This window comes from Serinus canaria, chromosome 3, assembly GCF_022539315.1.
Source record: "Serinus canaria isolate serCan28SL12 chromosome 3, serCan2020, whole genome shotgun sequence".
In the NCBI taxonomy this organism is placed as follows: domain Eukaryota; kingdom Metazoa; phylum Chordata; class Aves; order Passeriformes; family Fringillidae; genus Serinus; species Serinus canaria.
The window spans coordinates 70,332,554-70,354,747 of record NC_066316.1 but is presented as its reverse complement, the minus strand read 5'-3'; the positions used below and the strand labels follow the sequence as shown (position 1 = coordinate 70,354,747).

The following is a 22,194-nucleotide window of genomic DNA, read 5'->3' as shown; positions in this document are numbered from 1 at the left end:
AGGATCCCAGATGTGCCAGGCTGACAGGGCTATTTTCAGACAATGGCAAGATCTATGAAATGTTTCCATTTATAGTTTCAGGAAGCGTACTCAGCATCTACTCTAAACTAATCTTTTCAATTCCCTCCATAGGGTCTGTAAGTGGGCTCCTTTAGAAAGCAATTCATCCTGGATGTGTTTGACAACTGTCTGGAGTGGGATGAAATACACCAGCAAATCCTATCCCACCTGCTGAAATTTTGTGCCGTATAACTGAAAAATCACACACATTTTCCACAGAAAATTTATTTATATGTTTTGCCTGAAAGCATCCTCAAGAATTATGTTGTGTTGCAAGGAAGTTTGTATGGAAGAGATTGTGAATGACAAATACTCTCTCAGCTCTTTAGTATTCTGGAGGTTTATTTAAGAGGAGTATGTGCATTCCAGTGCATGTTTACCTCAGGCCATCTGACAGACACTTTCTGATGTATAGTCAGACAATTCTTCCAATGCAAGACCTGCAGGAAGGGTGTCTCCTGTTCAGTACAAGGAGGGCTATCTTTTTGTTTGAATCCAAGTTATAAAACACCACATCCCAGGGCTTCCAGGTATCCAAGAGCATAGTAACTGATTGTTGCCAACTTTTTTCTAAAATAATCGAAGTATTCAAAGTTCAACAGTTGGCTGATGTAGATGTTTATCTAAAGAGTACATGATCCTGAGGTATAGGACACAGTAAAATTGTTTGCTATTGAAGTTATCTAAACTGTGTGCAGTAAACAATTTATTCAATCACACTGAACAATTATCCCTGTTCCCAAATTATGCACGAGCAGCTCCCTGCTGACACTTTATTTTGTATGTTCATTATCTGGAATTGCTCAGTGAACAGTTTCTATGAACTGCTTGCAAGTGATTTTTCTGGGACTTGATAGAAGGGACTGCTATGCTTGCTCTAGCTCTACCTAAACCACATGATTCCCCCCAAAAAACAGGAGAGCTGATATAAATCGGGTTGGATTTCCTAAAGCAGGGCCATGGCACGCTTTGTCACTGCCCTGCCAGGGCAGCTTGCTAACGGCACTGGGGAATAATGGGAACCTGTCCCAGGGGGTTTGCTCCTTTCTGTACATAGAGGAATACCAAATATGGAATCTGACCACATTGCTTGCCTGGAACTCAAATAGTTATCGACACATTGCTCCCTGTTAACGGGAGGCAGCTCTTACTTCTTACAAAACTGGAAGTCAAGTAATAGAGCCATGCTTTTGCATGGCATCTGTCCCCACCCTGGGGGACAGCCCATTTTTAGCGGTCCCCACTACAGCAGATTTGGCAGCACTGGGTGAACTGGCTGTGATTTTTCTGTTCCCTTTTTGAACAACTGCCATGCACAAATAAAGTTCAAAACAATCATGGAGAGATGTCTGCACTAATCCTGAATAAATGCCTTTCAGCTGCAGCTCTCAACATTGTCTCTGCAGAGATCCCTACCAATTTGTGGAGTCTGTGTCTGTACAGACCAAAGGAATCACAGATATTGTCAGAGTACAAATGCATGCATGCTTTAGGGTGTTGGTACAGTGACAATAAATGTTTTGTTACAGTGTTAATCCTTTTTTAGCTGTGCATTTTAATATTTACTGTGGCTGGTTTTGAGAAGCAAAAACTAGGACTGAACCTTCAGAGTGTTGCATATTTGCATCACTATCAACCATTTTCTAGGAATTTTAGAAATTATTGATAAGGATTTAGAATTTTATGTAAAGATATGAAAAGTAACTAAATAACAAGTGTTTAACATCTCTGGAGAGACAGAACTAAAAAAGTAAACTAAAAAAACTAACAAAAACGTGAGGAACAATGACAAAAAAGAAGTAGGGGGAGGCTGAACGTGAGTCTTAGGAATTACTTTAACAAGTGACAGAGAAAGCATACATGATTTGATAGTGAAGATACTCCACAGTGAGGGGAAAGAAAAGACAACCATATTAGCTCAGAAGAACTTTGAAATGGAAAGAGGTAACTTGATTAAGTTTAATAAACTGTGCACATTATAAAGGACTGCCAACATGTGTGCTGAGTTAGAGCATGCCACAACTGCTCCTTGCTACCCTGATCTTTAACAGTAAAGGCAAACACAGATTTATTTTTTAAAATATATTTTCTTCTAATTTCAATGAATAAATAAGACCAATCTTCTGAATGATGTTTATTAAACTTCTTTGTTCTGTAAAGAAAAGATAAACTAACAAAACCCTATTAGGTAGAGTTAAAAGCAGGGATACAGACTGCAATAAAACATACATGTATATGTGATTATTGCTTTTGCATGTAGCTGAAGTACATGGACCACTGTCAAAAGCACTTTTGGAACTAAAATGACAGTCAATATAAACAAAAAGATACTAACAGTTTGTAATATCAAAACCAATGTAAAAATATTTTGTGTAGCAGTATTTCCTGTATTTTTTCTGTGAGTATTTGCTCATTAATTCTTTAAATAATGAACATATTTCCTGTAAGAACATTATATTTTTGAAAAGCTGTAACCAAACAATAAAATGGAGACCCAGTGATAAATAGAGCAGAGTGCTGGATATCTGACTTCTCTTAAGAAGCACTTCATTCCCCTCACTAGTGAGATCTGCTTGAAAATATCATTTGAGAGGACTCAACTTTTCTGTAAATGAAAACAGGACAGTTTTGCTTCATATTCAAAATAAGTATTCAAGATATTTTATCTTTTAGTAAGATAGAATAGCTGGATTCCATAAAAGCTTTAAAGATTTCAATGTGAGAGAGTGAGATGACCAAAGCACAGCAGTAAGGAATTCCTGCACAACAGCTGTTCTGTAGGAACTGCTGACACCCATCCTTGGCTATCCTGGCAGAGGTGAACTGGCTTGCCTCACTTTTGTTATGGATTAAGCTGGTTTTCATATACCCAGTGTAAGAGAGCACATATGGGAAGATACAGGGTCATATCTAATGTGTTTTAAACTCATCCCAAATCTTACCTGCCAGTATCCCACCCCTGTCCTACAGCTGGACATAGGAAGTCCAAGTGCAGCATTGGTATCTGGATTGTCCTGCACTCATCCTAAAACCCACACAGGGAAATATTAAAGCCATATGTGTGCTTCATCCCCACTGAGCCCAGACTCCTGCAGGCTGCTTGGGACCACCCCACAGAATCCCTGCCTGGGGACAGGCACCTGCTCACCTCCTCTCACAGACCTGAGATGCTTTGATGCTTGCCTATGAGGTGCAGTTTCTGTAAAAGGGGAAGGTGCAGCCCACTTCTATACAATTACATGGTTAGAGCATTTATCCATTAGATGGGATTTTTGCCTCAGTGTCTTTCTTGGCCTAATGTCCCTTTTACTCCCAAGAAATTATTATATTCCCCAGATTTAGACAAGTTTAGGTGGAGAGTCACTAGTGGATACAATGAAAAGTATGGGATTCACTGCTGAAATAGTTTATCACCATTAGTTATTTATCACCATCATTTTATTGCAGTTGATTATTTATATGACTTTGATATCTTAGTTTTTGGTCATCTATCTTTTATCACCATTTGTCTTCAAAACCCCACTCAGGTAGTGAAATAGTCCTGTTCCTACAATGCACCACTGATCCCTCAAATTAGGAGCCGCAGTTCAACTGAATAATATTGCCTGTGAAGAAGAATAACTGCTATAAAATTGCCAGCAGAAGAATAACTGCTATAAAATCCTTCTGCTCTCACAAGATTTTGGGAAAGTCCCATCTTTTTTTTTTTTTTTCCCACTCCAGAGCAAGGTTTAACAACATCTGTAGCTTGCAGAAAGATGATTTGGGTCCAAGCCCTTTGCTGGCAGAACCCTCAACCCCATGACCCTCTAGGAGGGCATTGCTAGCCATGCTTTGGGACACGACCCCAAAAATCTAGAGCTGAGTGATGACACGCTTGTGCTGCCTTTCTCCTACACACTCCTGCTGATGAAGCTCCACCTACATGGTTTGATTCATCAGCATGAGGTGGCTTCATTTACATGTCAAGTTCAATACATCTTTTGATTCCCAGAGAAGCAGAATTACAGCAAGTAGAAACTGATGGGATAAAAAAACCTAAAAGAAAGGAAAGTTAATCTGAATTAGACAGAAAGAAAGGGTGTTTCTTCTCTTCAAGGGCTCATTCTCTTCATGAGCCCTGAACTTATCATATTTTAATGCATATTAATGTAAATAAGGTAAGCATTTTCAATAGGGATTAACAAATCAGTTGAATATGGTATTTATTTTGTTGTATAGTAAAAAATCTGTTCTGCAGTAACAGCTAGGGAGGAAAAATATGCATTCAATTATTACAGGAATAGAAAGAAAAATATTACTCTGATCATGTCTGAATTCAACAAATAGATAATATTTTTTCATTTCCTATTTAAACAGTTTTCTTCTATAAAGAGCTGCAGATCTGTTTTACTTTTAACACATGGTTTGCAATATCAGCTCATAGGAGCAACACAATATTGCGTTTTAATACTTCATGTACATTGAGACCAAATATATCTTATATTTATCACTCACAATAAGCAAAATCTGTAGAGCACTTTTTTTTTCTGTAAATGTAGCATCAACATATTTTTAAATTACTACTAGCATATGTCTTTTTTGTGGTATGGCAAATCTGTGCAATATCATCCAAGCATGTATTCATCTTCCACAGTTTAATCCTAGGGGAGCTCATATCTCTATATGTATAATCTGCTTTGTTGCAAGGAAAATAGTTTCTGAAAACATAGATCCTGGATGGCCCTCCTCAGCCACAAAGCACAGCCTCTGTTATCACAGGCAAGTGAATAAAGTTACCTGTTCCTTTAAGCACTTTAAATTTGCCTTGCATAGTATATCAGCAACAACAGTACATTGGGCCGGATCCTCCCAGGTTATTCCATAGTTTCTGTAGCTTTGAGTTTAGTTGCATGATGGGACCTGTTACTGTTCTTACACTATTAGTAGTTAAAAAAATACTACACAATGAAAGAATTGCAAGGTCAGCCCCCATGCTCCTAAGTAGGCAAGACTTGTTTTGAAACTCTAACTACATACTGCTGCACCCAACAAACTGATTTGCCAGAAGTCCAATTTGAAATAAACCTCTCTTGGATAAAATTTCTATGAAATTTTGTTGTCTCTTCCTCTACTCCTCCTCCCCCTCTGTTTTGGACTGCCTTAGGCCATACAGTTTCTTATTTTAAGCAGCAAATCAAAACCCTTCTGCAGGCTGTGGGAACAATTCCAACATGATGTCCATATAATTACAAAAATTTGTAAAAATCAACTGATGAATGACCACATCATCACCTGCACAGGTTCTGCCACTCTTACCTATAGCAGTATAAAAATGTAGACATAACTCCACAGAAGGTTATGGAACTGGTAAAAATGTAAAATGTGAGTAAAAGGGAATCACTGCAGGATCAAGAAGAGGACTCATTGATAGCAGCAGGGACTCAAATAGCCACTTGTTTAAACCAATTATGAAGGAATCTGATCACCTTACTAACAGTTATTTCTGAGCTGTTACACCGGCATAAATTGGATGATGCTCAAGTAAGAACTTCATCTAGCTCCAAATGTTTATTAAGCTATAAATAATCATAGAATAGTCTGGGTTGGAAGGGACCTTTAAAGGCCATCTTGCCCAGTCCCCTTGAATAAGTGAGGATATCTTCAAATAGATCAAGCTGCCCAGAGCAGATCCAATTTGAATGTTCCCAATGACCAGGCATGCACCATCTCTGGGCAGCCTGTTTCAGTGTTTCATCACACTCATAATAATAATAAAATTCCTCTTGATATCTAAATATATCCTTAGATATATTAATAAAGCCATTACCCCTTGTCCTATCACAAGAGGCTCTGCTATAAAAAGTCTGTCCTCATCTTTCTTGCAGGCCCCTTTAAGTACTGAAAGGCAGCAATACAATGTCACCTGGAGCTTTCTCTTCTCCAGGCTGAGTGACCCAACTCTCTAATGGCTGGGTGTTTATGATCTCACAAAATTTGTCTAATTTCACTGTCATCATCCTGAGTGTGTCTTCACTTAGGGAGATTATACAGCCCTCCCAAAACACTGCTTTTTGAGTGGCATTTCAGAGCATATTTCACTGTATGTTTTAGAAGTACTGTCCACATTACAGTAAAAACAGAGGTAGAGAGAACTTCTGCCTTGCTTCCAGCCCTTTTGTGTGGACTTATATTATTGCAGACATCTATTTTACAGCTGATTTTCCCAGCTCAAATGTTCTGCTAGTCATGTCTCAAACAGATGCTGGAAAACTAGAAACAATTTTTTAAAAATGACTCAAAGCCCAGAAAGCACAGTAGCAACACCTAAACAAGATTAGCTAAGAGTATGTTCAGATACTGACTCAGACATGTCCTGGCAGAGATTTCTGACAGTAACCAATTCCAGCAGAGAAAAGCATCACAGAGGATTGTGTTTGGAAAGTGTGTGACAGAAACCAAGGCATACAACAGTCACAAAAAAGAAAAAATTATCAAAGTATGTCATGAAGTAGCCATCATTCCCCAGTATCTTTCTAAGCAGCATGCTACAGGTTAAATGGAACATACAAGCTTGATATAGAAGTTGGGTAAGTAACACTCCTTGGTCTTATTTTAAGGTGGAGACAATGGAGCTAATTGACTTCAGTAGGGTCAGAATTTATTAAAGACAAGTTTTCTGGAATAAATAGGCCAAACCCAAATATCCAAGAAAACCAAGGAGAACACTAATAAATTATTTCTATTGCATCTAAGTCTAGAATAAGATCTCTTTTATGCATTTAAAATATTTTTATGTTTGCAGACTGTTACACAAATGTACATCCTTACAACATGCTGCCAGCCTCTGGCACTTTGTGCCTTAGAGATCATCCGAACAGGTCATTAAAAGCCATCAGTGAACTGTTTGCATTTTTTCCAATTCTCTTTCAGCCAAGACAAAGTAGCTCTGTGACTCAGGGACTTCATGCATTAAGCAGTACATACAGAATACACTGCCTGGAAGGGTTGTGAGAATGATTTGGGCATTATCACATTGCATGCTGGGGTATTTATGTTTGGCTGGTTTTCCTCTCTGAGGAAGCAACATAAACCTAAAAAAGCAAAGCTTGTACAATCTTATCTGCTCTACACGAAATGTCCTTCAAACAGGTAGTGTTTCACATCACTCCTAATAGCTTTTTTATACAGACTGCATGATTATCCTTCAAGTGTAAGATCGTAGCATCATTTTATGTCCTCCAGAAACAACTCACAAGATCTGAACTTAGACGTACACCCACACACAGAGAAGCACACAGGGGTTGTCCTACCAAACAAGCCAGCAATTTTAAAATATCAAAAGTATTATCTACTTCCAGACATATCAAGCAGCAATCCACTCTCATAAAATAGTAATGCTTCTTACTTTTTGATTACTGGCAGGCATCAGGCAGAGCAGCAGGAAGGTGAGTTAGCAAAGACATTTGGACACTTCTCTTCAAAGGCACAGTGACCCCGAGGGTCGGAATGAACTCTCTCCTACTGAAGTGCAATCTGAGGCTCCCTAATGTCATTAAAACACCATGGAATTAGGGAGAGAACATCTTTTGAATAAAGAATTTCATAGGCACAGAAAAGTGACTCTGGAAGCTAAACAAGAATGTGTCAGTTAAAAATTGTATTTATTGCTGCAGCTGTTTTAGTCTCTTCCCGACAAACATAGCTGAAAGGAATATTATAAAACAAACTCCAATGGTTTGGCAGTAGATTGATTAACATTATTTATTGTACATGTCACAAAGGGCACTGACACTGCAGTAGCCCAGGTCCTATAGCATTGCATTCTATCAGAAATGCTACACCACCATTTCCCTACGTTGTATTTCCAGCAGTTACAGCTCTTCTATTTTTCTAATGCCAGCAATGACACCTATGTTTGTTTTCATGTATTACCTCTTAAGGACAGTCGGAGAGAAACCAGTTACTCATGGGACAGAATTTGTTGTTTTGTTTTGTTTGGTTTGGTTTTTAACAATCTTGCTGTGCATTTCAAAATCTTTTATTTCTTTAAGAAACAAACCCAATGCGATCGTTCCTTAGTCTTTTTTCTGCAACATTATTCATGTAAATTGACAGAACTTTCACATGGCATAAAAAAGAACATTAGAAGCCAGTTGGTATATTTTGAAGACAACTTAGTTGTTTTCATTGACTATTCTGACTATACTTCATTGTGATAAAAATTTTTGAGGAAAATATAATTACAATGGGCTTGCTTTAAAAATAAAGACCAAAAATCAACAACAAAATTAAAAAAAGCCAACACGCCACTACAGAGGCCACCACAATTGCAATGAGACCTCATACTGTTATGATTTGCTCTCCTCCCAAACAAAAGAGATGAAGGAGTATCAAAAGAAAGTAAACATATTGCACGGACAGTCAAAATGCAGAAGCCAACCTGCTGGCTTGAGAGAACGCAACCTATTCCAGTTAATGGCACTTGTCAGTCAAATTTGGCTTCATCTGCTTTCCTCTCTCCGCTCTTCTGCTCCGCCACCTTCCATTTCCCTCCGGCGCTCTGAGGAATGGCTGCAGCAGGCTTTCCCTGCCTAGGAGGGAGCGAGTTGGGGGCCGCAGTTGCTGAGCGCCGCGGGCTGGCGGCGGGGCGAGCCCCGCTGCAGGCGGTGCGAGCGGGGCGGCGGCGGCACCGGAGGCGGCTCCGGCAGCGCCACGTGGTAGAAGTTGGGCAGGCGGATGTCGTACCTGAAGCCTTGCCCCACGTGCACCCTGTCGTTCAGGGCGTACAGTTTCTCGGCGATGTCGCTCCCGATCAGAATCGAGAAGAGGCGGGAGATGAAGCGGTGTTTAGCGAACAGCAGGTAGAGCTTCTTTCTCCTCCAGGCCACGTACCGACAATCTGTCTCTGCTGTGAGTGTCACCTAGAGAAGAGAGAATTGAGCAGCCAGGTGACAAGGTGGTGCCGCTGGTGCTGCTGCCCTTGCTCTGAAGGCACCCCCATCTCCCAGGAGAACCTCTCTACTGCAATCAGAGCCTTTTAACCGAGCCAGAGAGCTCTGGGAAGTATCTCAGAGGTCACTTCCAACCTTATTGTTCTGTGATTCTGTGTGGGAGGCTACTGCATGCAAAGGACAAATGAGAAAGGTGACTGGATGTGGACTAAGTGATCACATCTAGTTAACCTCAATGACAATATGCCTGTGCCCATATGGCGTGCCTTGTTCAGTGCCACATGGATGCCCTGGTTCAGCCCTGCGCTCCCTGCTCCATTCTTGGCAGCCTCAGCTGAAAAGGCAGCTCTAAAGAAAGCTTTCAACAAATGCCACTTGCTCTCGTGACAGCAGCCATCAGATCCATCATGGACAGGAGCCAGCGTGCCAGGCAAGTGACAGCAGCGCGAGGGCTCGCAGAGCGCAGGGGCACCGCAGCTGACACCGTGTCCCGTGCTGTAACCCGTGCCAAGCTGTGGCCCAGGCACGGCTTCCCCTGGCTCATCTCCCACCGGGAAACCTCTGCAGCACCAGCTTCTTCCCACCCTGAGGAAACCTGGCTTCTCTGGGCTGAATAGCAGCGCAGCCAGAGAATGCAAACAGAGCCTGCCACCCAGATGAGCTTTAAGAAAACCCCTGCTCGTTGTAACAAGACACAAACAGCTCAACCAGTCCAACAGATAAAAAGGACTTCCCAACTAATGGGATGCCACTTGTTTGCATAGTATCCCAAAGGAAACCCACAACTGAACATGTTTATTTCTAAATCAAACAGTGCTTGAACAATTTCCTGTAGCACTTTAAAAAAACCACCCAAAAATAAAACCCGACAAAAAACCAAGAAACAACAACAACAACAAACCCCTTAACTTTTACCTGGAAAATTCCCTCTTCTGTGGGCCTCAGTGAATCCCATTCAGGAGAGTCCAGAAATTGAAGAGGAAAAATATAATGCAGAAACTCCCCATCAACTGTCACTCTGATCCTACCAAGATAAGATGTGTTAATTTGTTAGTGCTACCTGTACATGCTACACCAGCAATGACTACCACAAGAACGTGCTACTTCTACTGTCTGAGGAATTAAAATATAGCTATGAAAGCATGAGAAAGCAATCAGTGGCCAATTATAATTATCCTAATTATATTTTTGACCCCAACTTGCTCAGGCCAGTTGAAAGACAATACAAGACAATCATGCAACTGGAAGGGAAATCATTCCAGGCCTTTTTCAAACCACATTATTCTGTCTGAGGTAGGTCTGTGCAGTGATGCACAAGCTTTGCCATTAAAAGGCCATCATGCACTGGAGAGGTGAAGGACCAATGCTCATAACACCATTTACCTGCTTCTCCTGAAAACCATGGGATTTACTTCTAGTTTTGGCAAATACACATTTTAGAGAGAACAAAGTGGCAAAAACTGGGAGTGGGAAGCAGGAGTGCCCTATGGCATGTGTTAGGTAGGCCTCTCTCCATGTTTAACGGGAATTACATGGCCACAGGACTATGTCTGGAGCCAGAAGAACAGCCTGGTGTTATGGGATCTCTGTGTAAATGCTGTGGCCTTCTGAAGATGCCAAAGAAAAACTTCCTTTCCTTGCTACTTTTTAAATAACATATAAGTTTGAAGGCACACAAGCAGCCCTGTACCAGCAGGGTGAAGGGCAGCAGGAACTCTGGGTGATCACTGACTGGCTGGGCATGTAGAAGGATGGATACCTCTCCTTTGGTAAGACCAAAAACAACTTCCAGGAGGTACTTCCTAGAGAGCTCCCAAGAACTCTGTGAACCAGGGTGTTGCTAAGGAAAACTGCCCACAATCCATATTGTTCACTGCAGGTAGTCTATATCAGCTGAGTGTCAAGCTGCCTACAGGTTCCATCTATCCATGCAGCAAAAAGCACCCACCAAGTGTCCCATCAGGGACAGTCCATGCCCATCACCTCTGGGTGTCCCACCTACTCTCGTGGTGGTCTGGGACTGCACCCTGCTTTGCATACAGTACAAAAGCTAGTGTTTCCTTCCAGGAAAGCATCAGCAGGGCTGCCAGAAGGCTCTCCTGGAAGCAGGGAGTACAAGCAGGTGGAGTTACTGCCTCAGGGTCTAACACAGGCCACAGTATACAGTAACTGTAGACCCAGGTCTGAAAGTCTTGATAAGGCTCAGCTACATCCTCTTGTAATGAAAGGGCCTTTAAGTCTTTTTCTCTTCCTTATTGATACCCTTCTCCCACCCTCTTGAAAGCAACTGAATGCAATCTATACCAAAGTTAAGATCTCTATTAAACAGTTTATCTCAGTATATTCAGTTTTGTAACTAACTTTTTGTCCCATTTCAGATGATACTAGTAAAGAAGAATAGGACAGATGCTGTACTCATCAGCTAGGCAGTAGACAGACAGCAAGCCATAACCTGAACACTGGAAATCCACATTTATTCCCTTTACCTCCCTAACCTGTTAAATGATGTGATATAGCAGCCTGGAAAAGAATTACTTCAAATTCTTTTCTTTATGCTATTTCAGATTCTGTGCTTGATGCCTTCATGCTAGTACTATCCTAGACAAGTGTTTTTAACCTATTAATATTTATATTACTTGCATTAATGTTTAATCTATTGTACTGGAAAATAAACAAACAATGCACAAGTCAGGCTTTTTCCTTTTTTTCTTTCATTTTCAATAAGGAGAGGAAAAGAAAGACCTTTGCAGAAAACCTGTACAAAGCAATACCAACCTGCCTGACACGAGCAAGGACAGTTTGTCAATAGGTGTTTTGCCCTGCATGGCGTAACAGTGCTCCTTCTCCAGGCTAACCACTTCTGCATCGCAGCACAAGACAATCTTCCTGTACACAGTCAAGGAAATTCCCAGAGGCTGGAAGAGAGCACTGTAGAGTTCCTGGAATTCCCTGTCAAAGGCAACACTCCGGACTTGGTAGGTAACATAAACGAACTGGACGAAGCATATAGCAAACAGTACAAAATTCCAGGAGAATATATCAGCAGCACACACATCCAGCCAAGCCCAAACAGAAGAGCAGAGAAAGCCCAGTCCAAGCAAACTGAAGACGTAGAGGAGCCCAAAGAATCCACTTCCACCCATGAAGCCCACGACAAAGAAAATACTGGCTAGGTGGTAGATAGATCCCTCTGCCTCTTGCTTCCAGGTGGTACACGTAGGGTGTGCATATATCAGACTTTCCCAAAAACTTGCATTTTCTCCCATGGCTGGAATAATTTTTTGATTCAGCTGAATCTTGAAATCTTTTATTTATGAGACGCAGCTAGTTTTGGTTTTCCTTTGGTTTTCCATTCTTGCCAACTGTGCTCAGTGATCACATAACATCAGGGTCTCTTGGTAGTAAAGTTGCACTTAGGATTTCCAGCAACGAAGCAGCTAACGTTCTGAGTGCTGTTTCTCATCAGTTCATGCATTGTTTTGACTTTGGTCATGTCATCTGTAGCTTCATCTGATCTGGACAAGTGAAGAAGAGATGAATTACTTATAAAATTATTTTCATCAATTAAATTTTATCAAAGTTTTATTGCCTAAACCACAGACTGCATTACAATCCGATTACCCTTGAAGCTCTGTGCTTCCAGGATCAGACTTTCATACTCACTCAGCTGAAGATCACGTTTTCTGTATCTGTGATCTGAGTAACAACCACCGAACTGCCACTGAATCCATGTAAAGCTGTGTGTTGCATTCACAACATCCTGTGACAAGCCTTTGCACAGCCTCACTGCTGGCAAGGATTTGTTGGTCCAGACCCTGCTCCCTGAGAGCCTTTTAAATGTCCTACCCAGCTCTTTAACAAGAAGAGACAGTGAACTCTTCTTCCTTGTCCACCTCCCCCATCTCTCTCTGGATTTTGGTCAAATCATTCTCATTAATGGTTTGAGCATTCTCTCAACTCTCTGCTCTCTGTTCCTGGGGACAGCAAACTCCATCTCCAAACACCACAACAAGGGAAACCCAAGTGTCACAGGGGATGGTCTTTTCTGCTCCAAGGATAACAGGCAAAAACCCCTTCACATGTAGGGAAGACTACAAAGCTTAAAGGCATCCTGAGGCAGATTATGCTATTAGAACATGAAGTAAGTAGTCCTGCAAAATATGACTCCAAGGACATTTACAAAGTAATTTTATAACATTCAAAGTTCTACAGCATAGAATTTCATGCCATGGACCACATAATTTTATTGTTCAACACTCTAAAATGTGAAACATGCTATTCTTTTTCATATGGTGATGTGTTCCTAAGAGTTTTCAAAGGAGAACACAGAACCAAGAAGCATGAAACTCCAAAATAAATCTAAAAAAACCCCAAAATTCAAAACCAGCTTTCCATATCTGTCTTTTAAAATAAAAATACATACCTCAGTGTGAGATTATACATGGTAGAAATTGCAAAGCCAGAATATATTAGTGGTGTAATCAGTATTGAAACTTTCCAGAGCCTTTACCGTCTGGCTCTTTTCCTGGTAGAAAACAGCAAGGAAACGAAGAACTATCTTGTTATCAAAATTATTACTTTGATATTCTATTCTCTAGAATATCAAAGTAGTTTGGTTTTTTTTTCCCCTCACAAGAGCCACAGAAGTCAATACTTTAAAAGCACTGCTGTTGCAGTGAAGCATCCAACATCATTCATCAGGGCTTTCAGTGGCGCATCTTTTACAGTGACAGGTCTAAGAAATTAATAACAAAAATTTGTATTGTATTTCCGAGCCACCACAGCATTACTTCTTTTAAGTTTACTCAAACCCCAACATTAATTCTATGACTGTATAATACTGGTGCCAAATAAAGACATAAAATCCCACACTACTGAGCAGCAGAGCTCAGAAGAACAAGTTAGGAGGAGACTCTCCCTCTCTGGGAGTGGTGATAGGAAAGTCACTGGCCCATTAAAGTACCACAGCTAAAGAGCACAGAATCTCTCCAAATTACAATGCTCAAAATCCTCCTGTAAGTGTAAGAACCAGCATTACAAGAATAATGTAATTTACAACTAAAACCTTTGCAGTTTGTTTCTTTATCCAAATACTCTCCCCTGGTACAGGATTCCCCTCAGATGTAGGATTTATCCTTTGGAGGCTGGGAGATGGAAGATGCACCAGTTATAAAGAAGTTACCTAGGTATGGTAAGGTCATGAGGAATTTTAGGTGGTGGTTCTGTGATCAAGGGGTAAGATTTTTGAATCAAAAGAAAATAAAACTGGAACATGCAGTTCCCAGACCTTGTGTTCTAAATCCAGTCAGTATTTCCATTACACAGTCAGAAATCAGTGGCAGAAGTTGTTGTTTGTGTTTTTTTTTTTTTTTTGTTTGATTGATTGTTTGTTTAAAACAATCACTGATAATAGTGATTTTGGATTATTGTTAATACTTCTATTCTCCTGCCAACATTTTGCCCTAAGTTGTTTTACTGAAGACCCTAATAACAATAAAAATCAGTGTTTTGAAGGGAACCATGACTGAGGAGTTACACTGGAAACTATATGCATGCCACAAACAAAACCACGGTGGAGCAGTAATTTGCTTTATATAACCAACATCTTTTCATGGTGTAATGTCACAGATTACAGTAATTTGACACAACACAATAGTAATTTCACAGAATGTATGCACAATTTTTAATTCACTTATTGCTTTCTCGGTCTGCCCACACTACAGCTCACAGCATTTCTGTGAAGCATTTATTCATGACAAGATGGGCCAAAATAATTTGGAAAGAACAGTGTACCAGTAGGACATGGATATAGGCTCATCACACACAAAAACAAAGTCCTGAGAAAACTGTTCTCCATTTGTAACTGTTCATTTTCAGAATGGGACCTGCCTTCCAAAACCTCTGTGTGGAAAATTCCCACTTATTCAATTAGTTCTACACAATGAGAACTTTTACTGTGCTGCAGCATCTCCCAGACTGGAGAGGGCCTCTCTCCTTCCAGGCAAGAGGAAGGGCAAAGGAGGGAGGCCAGTGCTAGCCCAGAGCACAGCCTTACCAACACAACACTTTCCTGAGCTACACAAGGTGTGCAGGAAAAAACAACCCCTCTGGAAATACTGACAAAATCCACTCCTAAATGAGACTCATTTCTCAGAGCTATGGTGAAGAGCAGGCGTACTTGCAGGCAGAAAGAGAAGGTGCAGCTCTTATCAAATAAGAAATTATTCTAATATTTGGGAGCTAAGAATCATTGGCAGTTGTAAATAGAGCAGAGGCAGTAGTAGGTAGGGGCCCAAGTATAGTAAAATTTCCAGTTTTGAAGGGTTTTTAGTGTTGGATGAGGCTTTTCACATTTTTCTTTATAGTTCCTACAAGTCCAAAATTTAAATTCTAATTAAGCCATTGATCTACTGCAAGTGAGGTTGTGGGGGAGAAAAATCCCCCAAACCAAAAAACCAAAGAGCTGTGACACCCACTGAGTCATGCTCCACAGCAGACAACATTTGTAAGCACCTGGAGGGGACACCATCCTGTCACTGAGGTGCTTTGGCCTTCTGCTTTGTTTGATGTCCTGCTTTGATTGCCCTGGCTGTGGTGAACAGCTACTGCTACAAGTTCATCTGATGGTGATGATGCAGCAAGCAGGAAAGTGCATTTAAAACAGGTGCCTTGGCTGATAAAGCTGAAGGGCTGTGTCTTCCCAAGCAAACATTGAGCGCTTTTGCTCCATGCCTGCCCATGGAGAAGGAGCACCATGCACAGCACACTCCCTGCCATGGTCAGAATGACACACATTGACATCTGCAGGCTGCCAAAACCCGAGCTTCATCCACGATGAGTCCTCCCAGCTCGGGAAGGAGATGTGCCCTGCCAGCACAGCCTGAATTACTGGCATGCTTCAGAGTCCTGCCCCACCACACATCCCACCTTCTCCAGCAGGAGCAGATGAAGTGATTTGAAAAATCAGTGCAGGCTAGAGATGTGAGCAATATGCAGTGGCATGGGCTTCTTTAAAATAAGCAGCAGTGCTGAGAGGACTAAGTTGCCATCAGAAAGTGTTGAAATCAAAGAGTTTGCAGGAGTTTCAAAGCAGAAAATGAAGTCATTTCACTCATATGCTGCCAAATAAATACCTGCTGGCAACTTAAAATTTCATATAAACAGTACACTGAGCCAGTCAGAACAGAAAGAATTTGCATTGTACAAAGGCACACTACAACCTTCCCCCTCCTCAAAAGGGTGTTTCCCCACTACACTGCAGTGCAGAATTAGCTATTATGTACCCTTTTAATTTGCTTGAGAACCATGTGCTTTACCTAATTTTTGTCACTGATGATTCAAATTCAACTCTGAGAAGCTGAGTGTTAGTTACTGTGTCTGGATCACCATAATTCCTGCAGAAAAGAAACCCTAAAAGCCCTGAGGCCACCAGCAGTTCTCTCATTGGTCTTTTTAAATTAAGTCAAAAGTAAAGCTATTCAGAGCTTGAATAGTCCATTCTTCAGTTGCCTTATCCCAAGCACTCTGAAAGAAAGCTCTCAGCACTTTCACGTTGGACATGGGGACGGGCCATAGGGCTGCATGTGCTAATCATGTAACCAGCCTGGGTGAACTGTTTTCTACAGGTTTGGAAGCAAAAGGAAAGATTTTCCTTTACAGCATATGCACTTCTTAGCACAAAATGAGATTATGATGGATTTAGCACACTGCAGAGTGTATGTTTATACATGGGCTGGGAGTCATAGCCTGGCTCGACACTCCAGCAACTCCACCAGGGGCAAGGCAGTCCCTCCATCCAGGGGGGGTCCTCCTGGCCTAGACACCCCCCACTTCCACAGGGATGAGCTCTGAGCACCCCCTCTAGGCTCACAAATTACATCTGGTCTAACACAATTTAGATTATAAAAGAAATTGCTCCTTAATTTCATCAAGTAGTTTCACATGTCAGTTGAGACACCCCTTCCTTCCACTGCCCTACATCCCTGGAATCCCCTCTGTGGCTCCTCCTGACACCTATGGCTCCCAATCCCTGTTTATACTGCATAGTTTCCCCAAGCTACTTTCCTTCTGCAGTGGGGCTAGACACCCCAGGGACCAGAGAACCAAACTCTTAATTGCTTTGCAGCATCTAGCTCAGGGCACAGAAGAGCTCTGCATCGAGAGAAACCTAAGGCTCTGTGCCTCCAGGCAAGAATGGGCAGGTAGACCAGCTATTTTCAGTGATCAGCTGTCCCTGGACACACTTCAGGCTGAGAACATGCATGCAGCAATAAGGGCAGTTACTAACAACACAAACTACATTACCTTAAACTTCTTGAGACTATATCCCAGAGAAAGCTGTCATTACAATACTGGAAAACACAAGGTTTCCCCAACAAAATGCAGCCTGCAGGAAGGTGGAAGGAAGGTGAGGAAGAAAAGGACTACCCAATTGAAAAGACAACAGCATCAGATAATCAGTCACTATAAAAGTCACTAGATATATTCAGATTTCAAAGACACACAAGCATACATGGTAAAGGTAATTAATTAGTGGAATGGCTTTAAAAATTTTCTTTGCTAGGAATTAAAGAAGTTAAGATGCTGTCTGGTCCCTAAAATAAGTCTGGGTATACTATTATTAAAAAAAAATATTTATTACGATTCTATTTTTTATGCTACAGGAAATCACATTAGATGATCACAACAGTGTCTCCTGAACTTTTGTCTTGAGTTACTTGATATAAAAAAGTTGTATATACCTGGAAAGCTTTGGAGCTGGTCTTCCCAGAGGAATCCAGAAGCCTATATCAGATACCAACTAAGAGCTACTTTAGACAACAGAAAACACTGAAGACAGGTACATCTCTGGAACTATTCCTCCTGTAGACATTTTAGATGAAATTTTCATCGGTGCAGAGCTGCTGTCTCCAAAGCACAGCTCTTCAACAGGGGACTTTCATGGGACTTTCTACTCACTGAGCTTGTTTGGGTATAGCTGGGAAAGCCTGATTCTGCCTGCAATTTCCTTAAATTCCTACTAATCATTCTAGGAAGTGGAAAAAAGCTGGGCAGGGGGAGGCCTTGAGAGAAGAATAAAACCCACAATAATACAGAAAGAACAGTTTGAGGCTCATTAGGAGCACTGCATACAGTGAAGCTGATATTATTTAATCTTTAATTATTTAATCTTTCTTTAAAGACCAGCTAACTATGCACAACTTCCAGTACTTCAACAAGTCCTCATTTATCACTGTAAAATATACAGTGCAACCCTCTGTGGTTGCAAAGCCAATGTTGAGGATGCTATTTTATCATCTAGACAGTAGTTGAAATAAAAAAAAAATACATATTTGTTTCAATTTAAATCAGAATTAATGAACCGTAAGTAGATGTGGTATTCCCACCAAATTAAGAAGTAGAATCCCTTCTCTCACTTTTTTAAAGCTCTTTTGCTCCTAGAATACGGACTGGCAATCAGACTTTTTTTTTAAGATCACCAGCACTTGAATAAATTTGAGCAAGGCTCTTGAATATTGAATGGCATTACCAAAAACCAATTCAGCTTGTCTGTTTTCTTGTGTTTTAGAATAAAACATGAAAGACAGAACAAGTTCAAGCTTCTCTCCAATTCAACTTTTAAATTAACAGTGGAGAAAGCAGCCACAAGGCACATTTCACAAGTGCTTTAAAAGTGGGTTAATGAACTGCAGCTGAACTCTGCGGAATTCCGCTCAAGTGAGTTTGTGTGGCGCAGTAGTGCCTTTCAATGGGAATGTATTCCCATGAAACCAACCACCTGACATGAACTTTATTTCCCAAAGAAGAGGCTTGGCTCACCACACCACACCTGCCCGTACAACTGGCTTACAGAGATGTGCCATGAGCCATGAGTCCAAACACATAAACACAGGTTGTCTGTCATCATCTGGAGACACTGACCAGAGCGTTTCTTTGAAAAGCAGGGGAACACACTAAAAGGACAAAATAAAATCTCCTCTCTGAAGAACCCACACACTTAATTAAAAGATCAAACGTAGCTTCAGTTAATGCTTTTCTTGAATCCTTAATAAATTATCTGTTCTCAACTTGTGTCATAACAGCTTTAAGATATCTGTGAAAGCAAAGTTTGTGTCAGGAACCACAACTGACCACAGTTACCATTTTCTTCTGTTTCACTAGAGGACTTGCAGTGTACTTACTATTTTGCAGACAAGGCATTTCTTTAAAACTTGACATTTTAAACTACTTTATTATTTGGCATCACACAGAACTTTGTGGATAGCCTGTATAAGACCAGTTCTGCAGAGGTGGAAACAATCCCTTGTTTTGCTGTGGCCAGTGAAGACATTTAAACTTGTATGTGTACAATCAGATTCCCATTAAACAACAAAGTTAGCAAGAAGCCCTAGCTCTGGAACTCATGTTTCATCAATGACAACTCTGTGACACTATCAGCTAGTCCATGATTCAGTATTACAAGATATTTGCCACATAAAATATTTGCCCATAAAGTGATTGACAGTCTAAAGGTACACAAAGACTTATAGAACAGATGAAGAAAATGTGATAAAATGTTAGAGTTTGGAAGAATATGTTTGGCAAAAAGAAATTTTAGTTTGGGGAAGGGAAGTGCTTTGTGTGGCTCGTTCTATCTTCGGAAAGGAGCAACTGCAAATGCGATTTCAGGGTTCATCTGTTCTTACCATTAGTTGATGGAGAGGGAGAAGAATCAAATAACGCCAGCCTACGAGGCAAACCCCCAGCCGCAGGAAGAAATCCCCGGATCCCGAGGTGGTTTTGTGACAAGTAGAGATACTCCCCGAGCCAGCTCTTCTGTCAATGAGCGGCAGCACCCAGGCAGAATCAGAAACCCGCTGTCCTAAGGGACAAACCCTAACCTGAGACACACAGCAAAGGGTCCCACTTCAGACAGATCCCTGGCGAGGAGCAGCGCTGGGCAGCGTGCCGCGCTCCTCTCCAGAGGGGACACGGCAGAGCTCTCCAACTTCCAGCCAGGGCTGACTCGGGAGCTCCGGTTACCCCCGCCGGGCACGCAGGGAGGGAGGGCTTCCCTCCCGGGACAGTGACCCCTGGTAACCCTGCTCAGGACGCCGCCGAATCCTCGGGGCGGGCAGCCCTCCCGGGACCGCGCTCCCCCCGCCGCCCCCGCCCCGGCGCGGCCGTCCCGGAGCGCGGAGCTGCCGGAGGCGTCCCCGGCTCCGCTCCCCCCCAGCCCCGGGCAGCGCGGGCGGCGCTCCGAGCGCTCCCGGGCTGGACAGCGCCGGCGGGGGGCGGGCGGAGGCAGCGCCGAGGCTTCTGCCCGCCCCGACTCGGTCCGGCTCGGCCCCCGCCCTGCCCGCGCCCCTTACCTGCCCCGCGCCCCGGCAAAGTTTCCGAGCCGTCCGGACGGGACGGACTCGGGCTGCCGCTCGTCGCCGCCGGCGGCCCCGCGTCCCGCGGCGGGCACGGAGCCGCGGCTGTGACTAAAATAGGCAGAGGAGCCGCGGGAGCTGCGGGCGGCGCCAGCGGGGCCGGCACCGAGCGGCCGCAGCGCGCAGGCGCCTCCTCCGGGCCCGGGGCTGCGGGCGCGGGGCAGCTCCGGGAGAGCCCCGGGAGGGCTCCGGGAGCGGGCCGGGCCGGGCCGGGGCAGCCGCGGAGGCGGGAGCTGCCGCCCGTCCCGCATACTCTCTCCTGCGGTGGCGGCCCCGCTTCCCGGAGCTGCCCCGGGGCTCCCGCGCCGCCGGTGGGCGCCGAAGCGTCGGGGAGGTAGGGGTGTGGTACGGGAGAGGCCGGGGCGGCCGGCGGCGGGGAGCCCTCGGGGACGGCAGAACCCTGAACCTGGGCACTGTAAAACCCGCTGCGGGCGCAGCCCAGGTGCCGGGCTGGACGGGCAGGGAAAACCTGCCGCTCCTGGCGCGGATCTCTGGGGTTAAACTGTCTGCAACTTGGGTTTGGAATAAAGGAAATTGCAGTTCTCTTTCACCTACTCACCCCAGCAAGGTGTTTCTTCAGAAGGGAGAAGGACGCCTTCAGGGACGCCTTCAGGTTCGCCCTCATCACCAGGCTGGCGCACCGTTCATGCCCGGTTCTCAAATTTACTTCATTTCGGAGGAAGCAAATGCCTCCCCAGGAACACAGAGGTGGCACTGGATGAGCCTTTCCGTGTGCTAGCTATGCACTTGTTCTGGTCACTACTTTGTGTCTCGGGGAGAGAGAATTTATTGACGGGGGAGGAGGAGGCAGATTTACAAGTTGTTAAGACAGAAAACCCCACAGCCTATTAAATGCGCAATTCCTGTTACTACAGAAGCTATTTGTCAGTAACTGGAGCATAAGCAATAACATATTCTATGTAGTAGGGGTGCAGAAGCCCGGTGTGCGGCCAGCTCTGAGGTGCTACGCAGGCTGGCACGCTTGTCGCACAGCAGGGTGATGCGTGGCAGGGCGATGCACTTCTCCAGAAGTCAAAGGACAGAGCAACCTGTCCTGCTCTAGGTAAAGGGATCAACACCTCTGAGAACTTGCTTTCCCGAGGAGGTTCTTTATTTTCAAAGATTTTTTATCTTCATGTTTGCCAGGGAAGAAGATATATGCATTTTTGTTTGTATAATAATTGATTCTCTTTAAAACTTGAGAAAGCAATGAGCCAGAGCAGTTTAAGCTGTCCTGAGTTACATATATTCAGATCTTCATTATCTGATAGCAGTACTTATTTTTTTATTTATTATTTTTGAGGAAAAAAGGTATTTTTATATATCTATTAGACTATGTATTAAGGTTCTTGTAGTTAATAAACATTTAAAGGGGTTTGCAGTATAGCTCCAATACTTACCTTCCAGGCATGCTTTTTCACAACTAGTTTATGCTATTTCACAACTAGTTTAATTTTAGCAGTATAATTTGAGAGACTTCTATACTGGCAAAACTGAGGCAATACTGATTCATTTTATTTCCCCTTTTTGTTCTTTATACTTGGGTGGAGTTGAAAGCACTAATTTAGTTTTATACCCAGTTGCATTAGGCATAAATTTGATCGTTTTATTTACTCTTCACTGGAATGATAACAAAGAGATGAGGAAAAACATAACAAAAGGAGAATCCTAAAGTGTTGTGTTCGAGCTATGTATCTACTGAGATTTCATTATTCCAATAAACCACTGTTACATCAATTAAATTATGTTCCCTCTAATCACCATAAAAGAAGCAAGGAAGTACTGAT

At 42.7% G+C, this 22,194-nt stretch overlaps 1 protein-coding gene across 5 annotated transcripts; it reads right to left on the bottom strand.

Annotated features, from left to right (window-relative positions):
- Positions 1 to 6,818: 6,818 nt before the first annotated feature.
- POPDC3 (popeye domain containing 3) lies at positions 6,819 to 21,151 on the bottom strand. Of its 5 annotated transcripts, XM_030235601.2 has the most exons (5): positions 20,345 to 20,413; positions 19,679 to 19,854; positions 11,769 to 12,508; positions 9,909 to 10,017; positions 6,819 to 8,963 (listed from the first exon to the last, which is right to left on the bottom strand). In XM_030235601.2, exons 3-5 carry the CDS (start codon positions 12,257 to 12,259, stop codon positions 8,634 to 8,636), a joined length of 930 nt encoding a protein of 309 aa, XP_030091461.1. In that variant the 5' UTR covers positions 12,260 to 12,508; positions 19,679 to 19,854; positions 20,345 to 20,413; the 3' UTR covers positions 6,819 to 8,633. The 5 variants fall into 5 exon arrangements, with proteins under 5 accessions (XP_030091461.1, XP_050828921.1, XP_030091462.1 ...); XM_050972964.1 differs by lacking the exons at positions 19,679 to 19,854; positions 20,345 to 20,413 and adding an exon at positions 20,967 to 21,151; XM_030235602.2 differs by lacking the exon at positions 19,679 to 19,854 and having other exon boundaries at positions 20,345 to 20,436.
- Between the last annotated feature and the right edge of the window lie 1,043 nt (positions 21,152 to 22,194).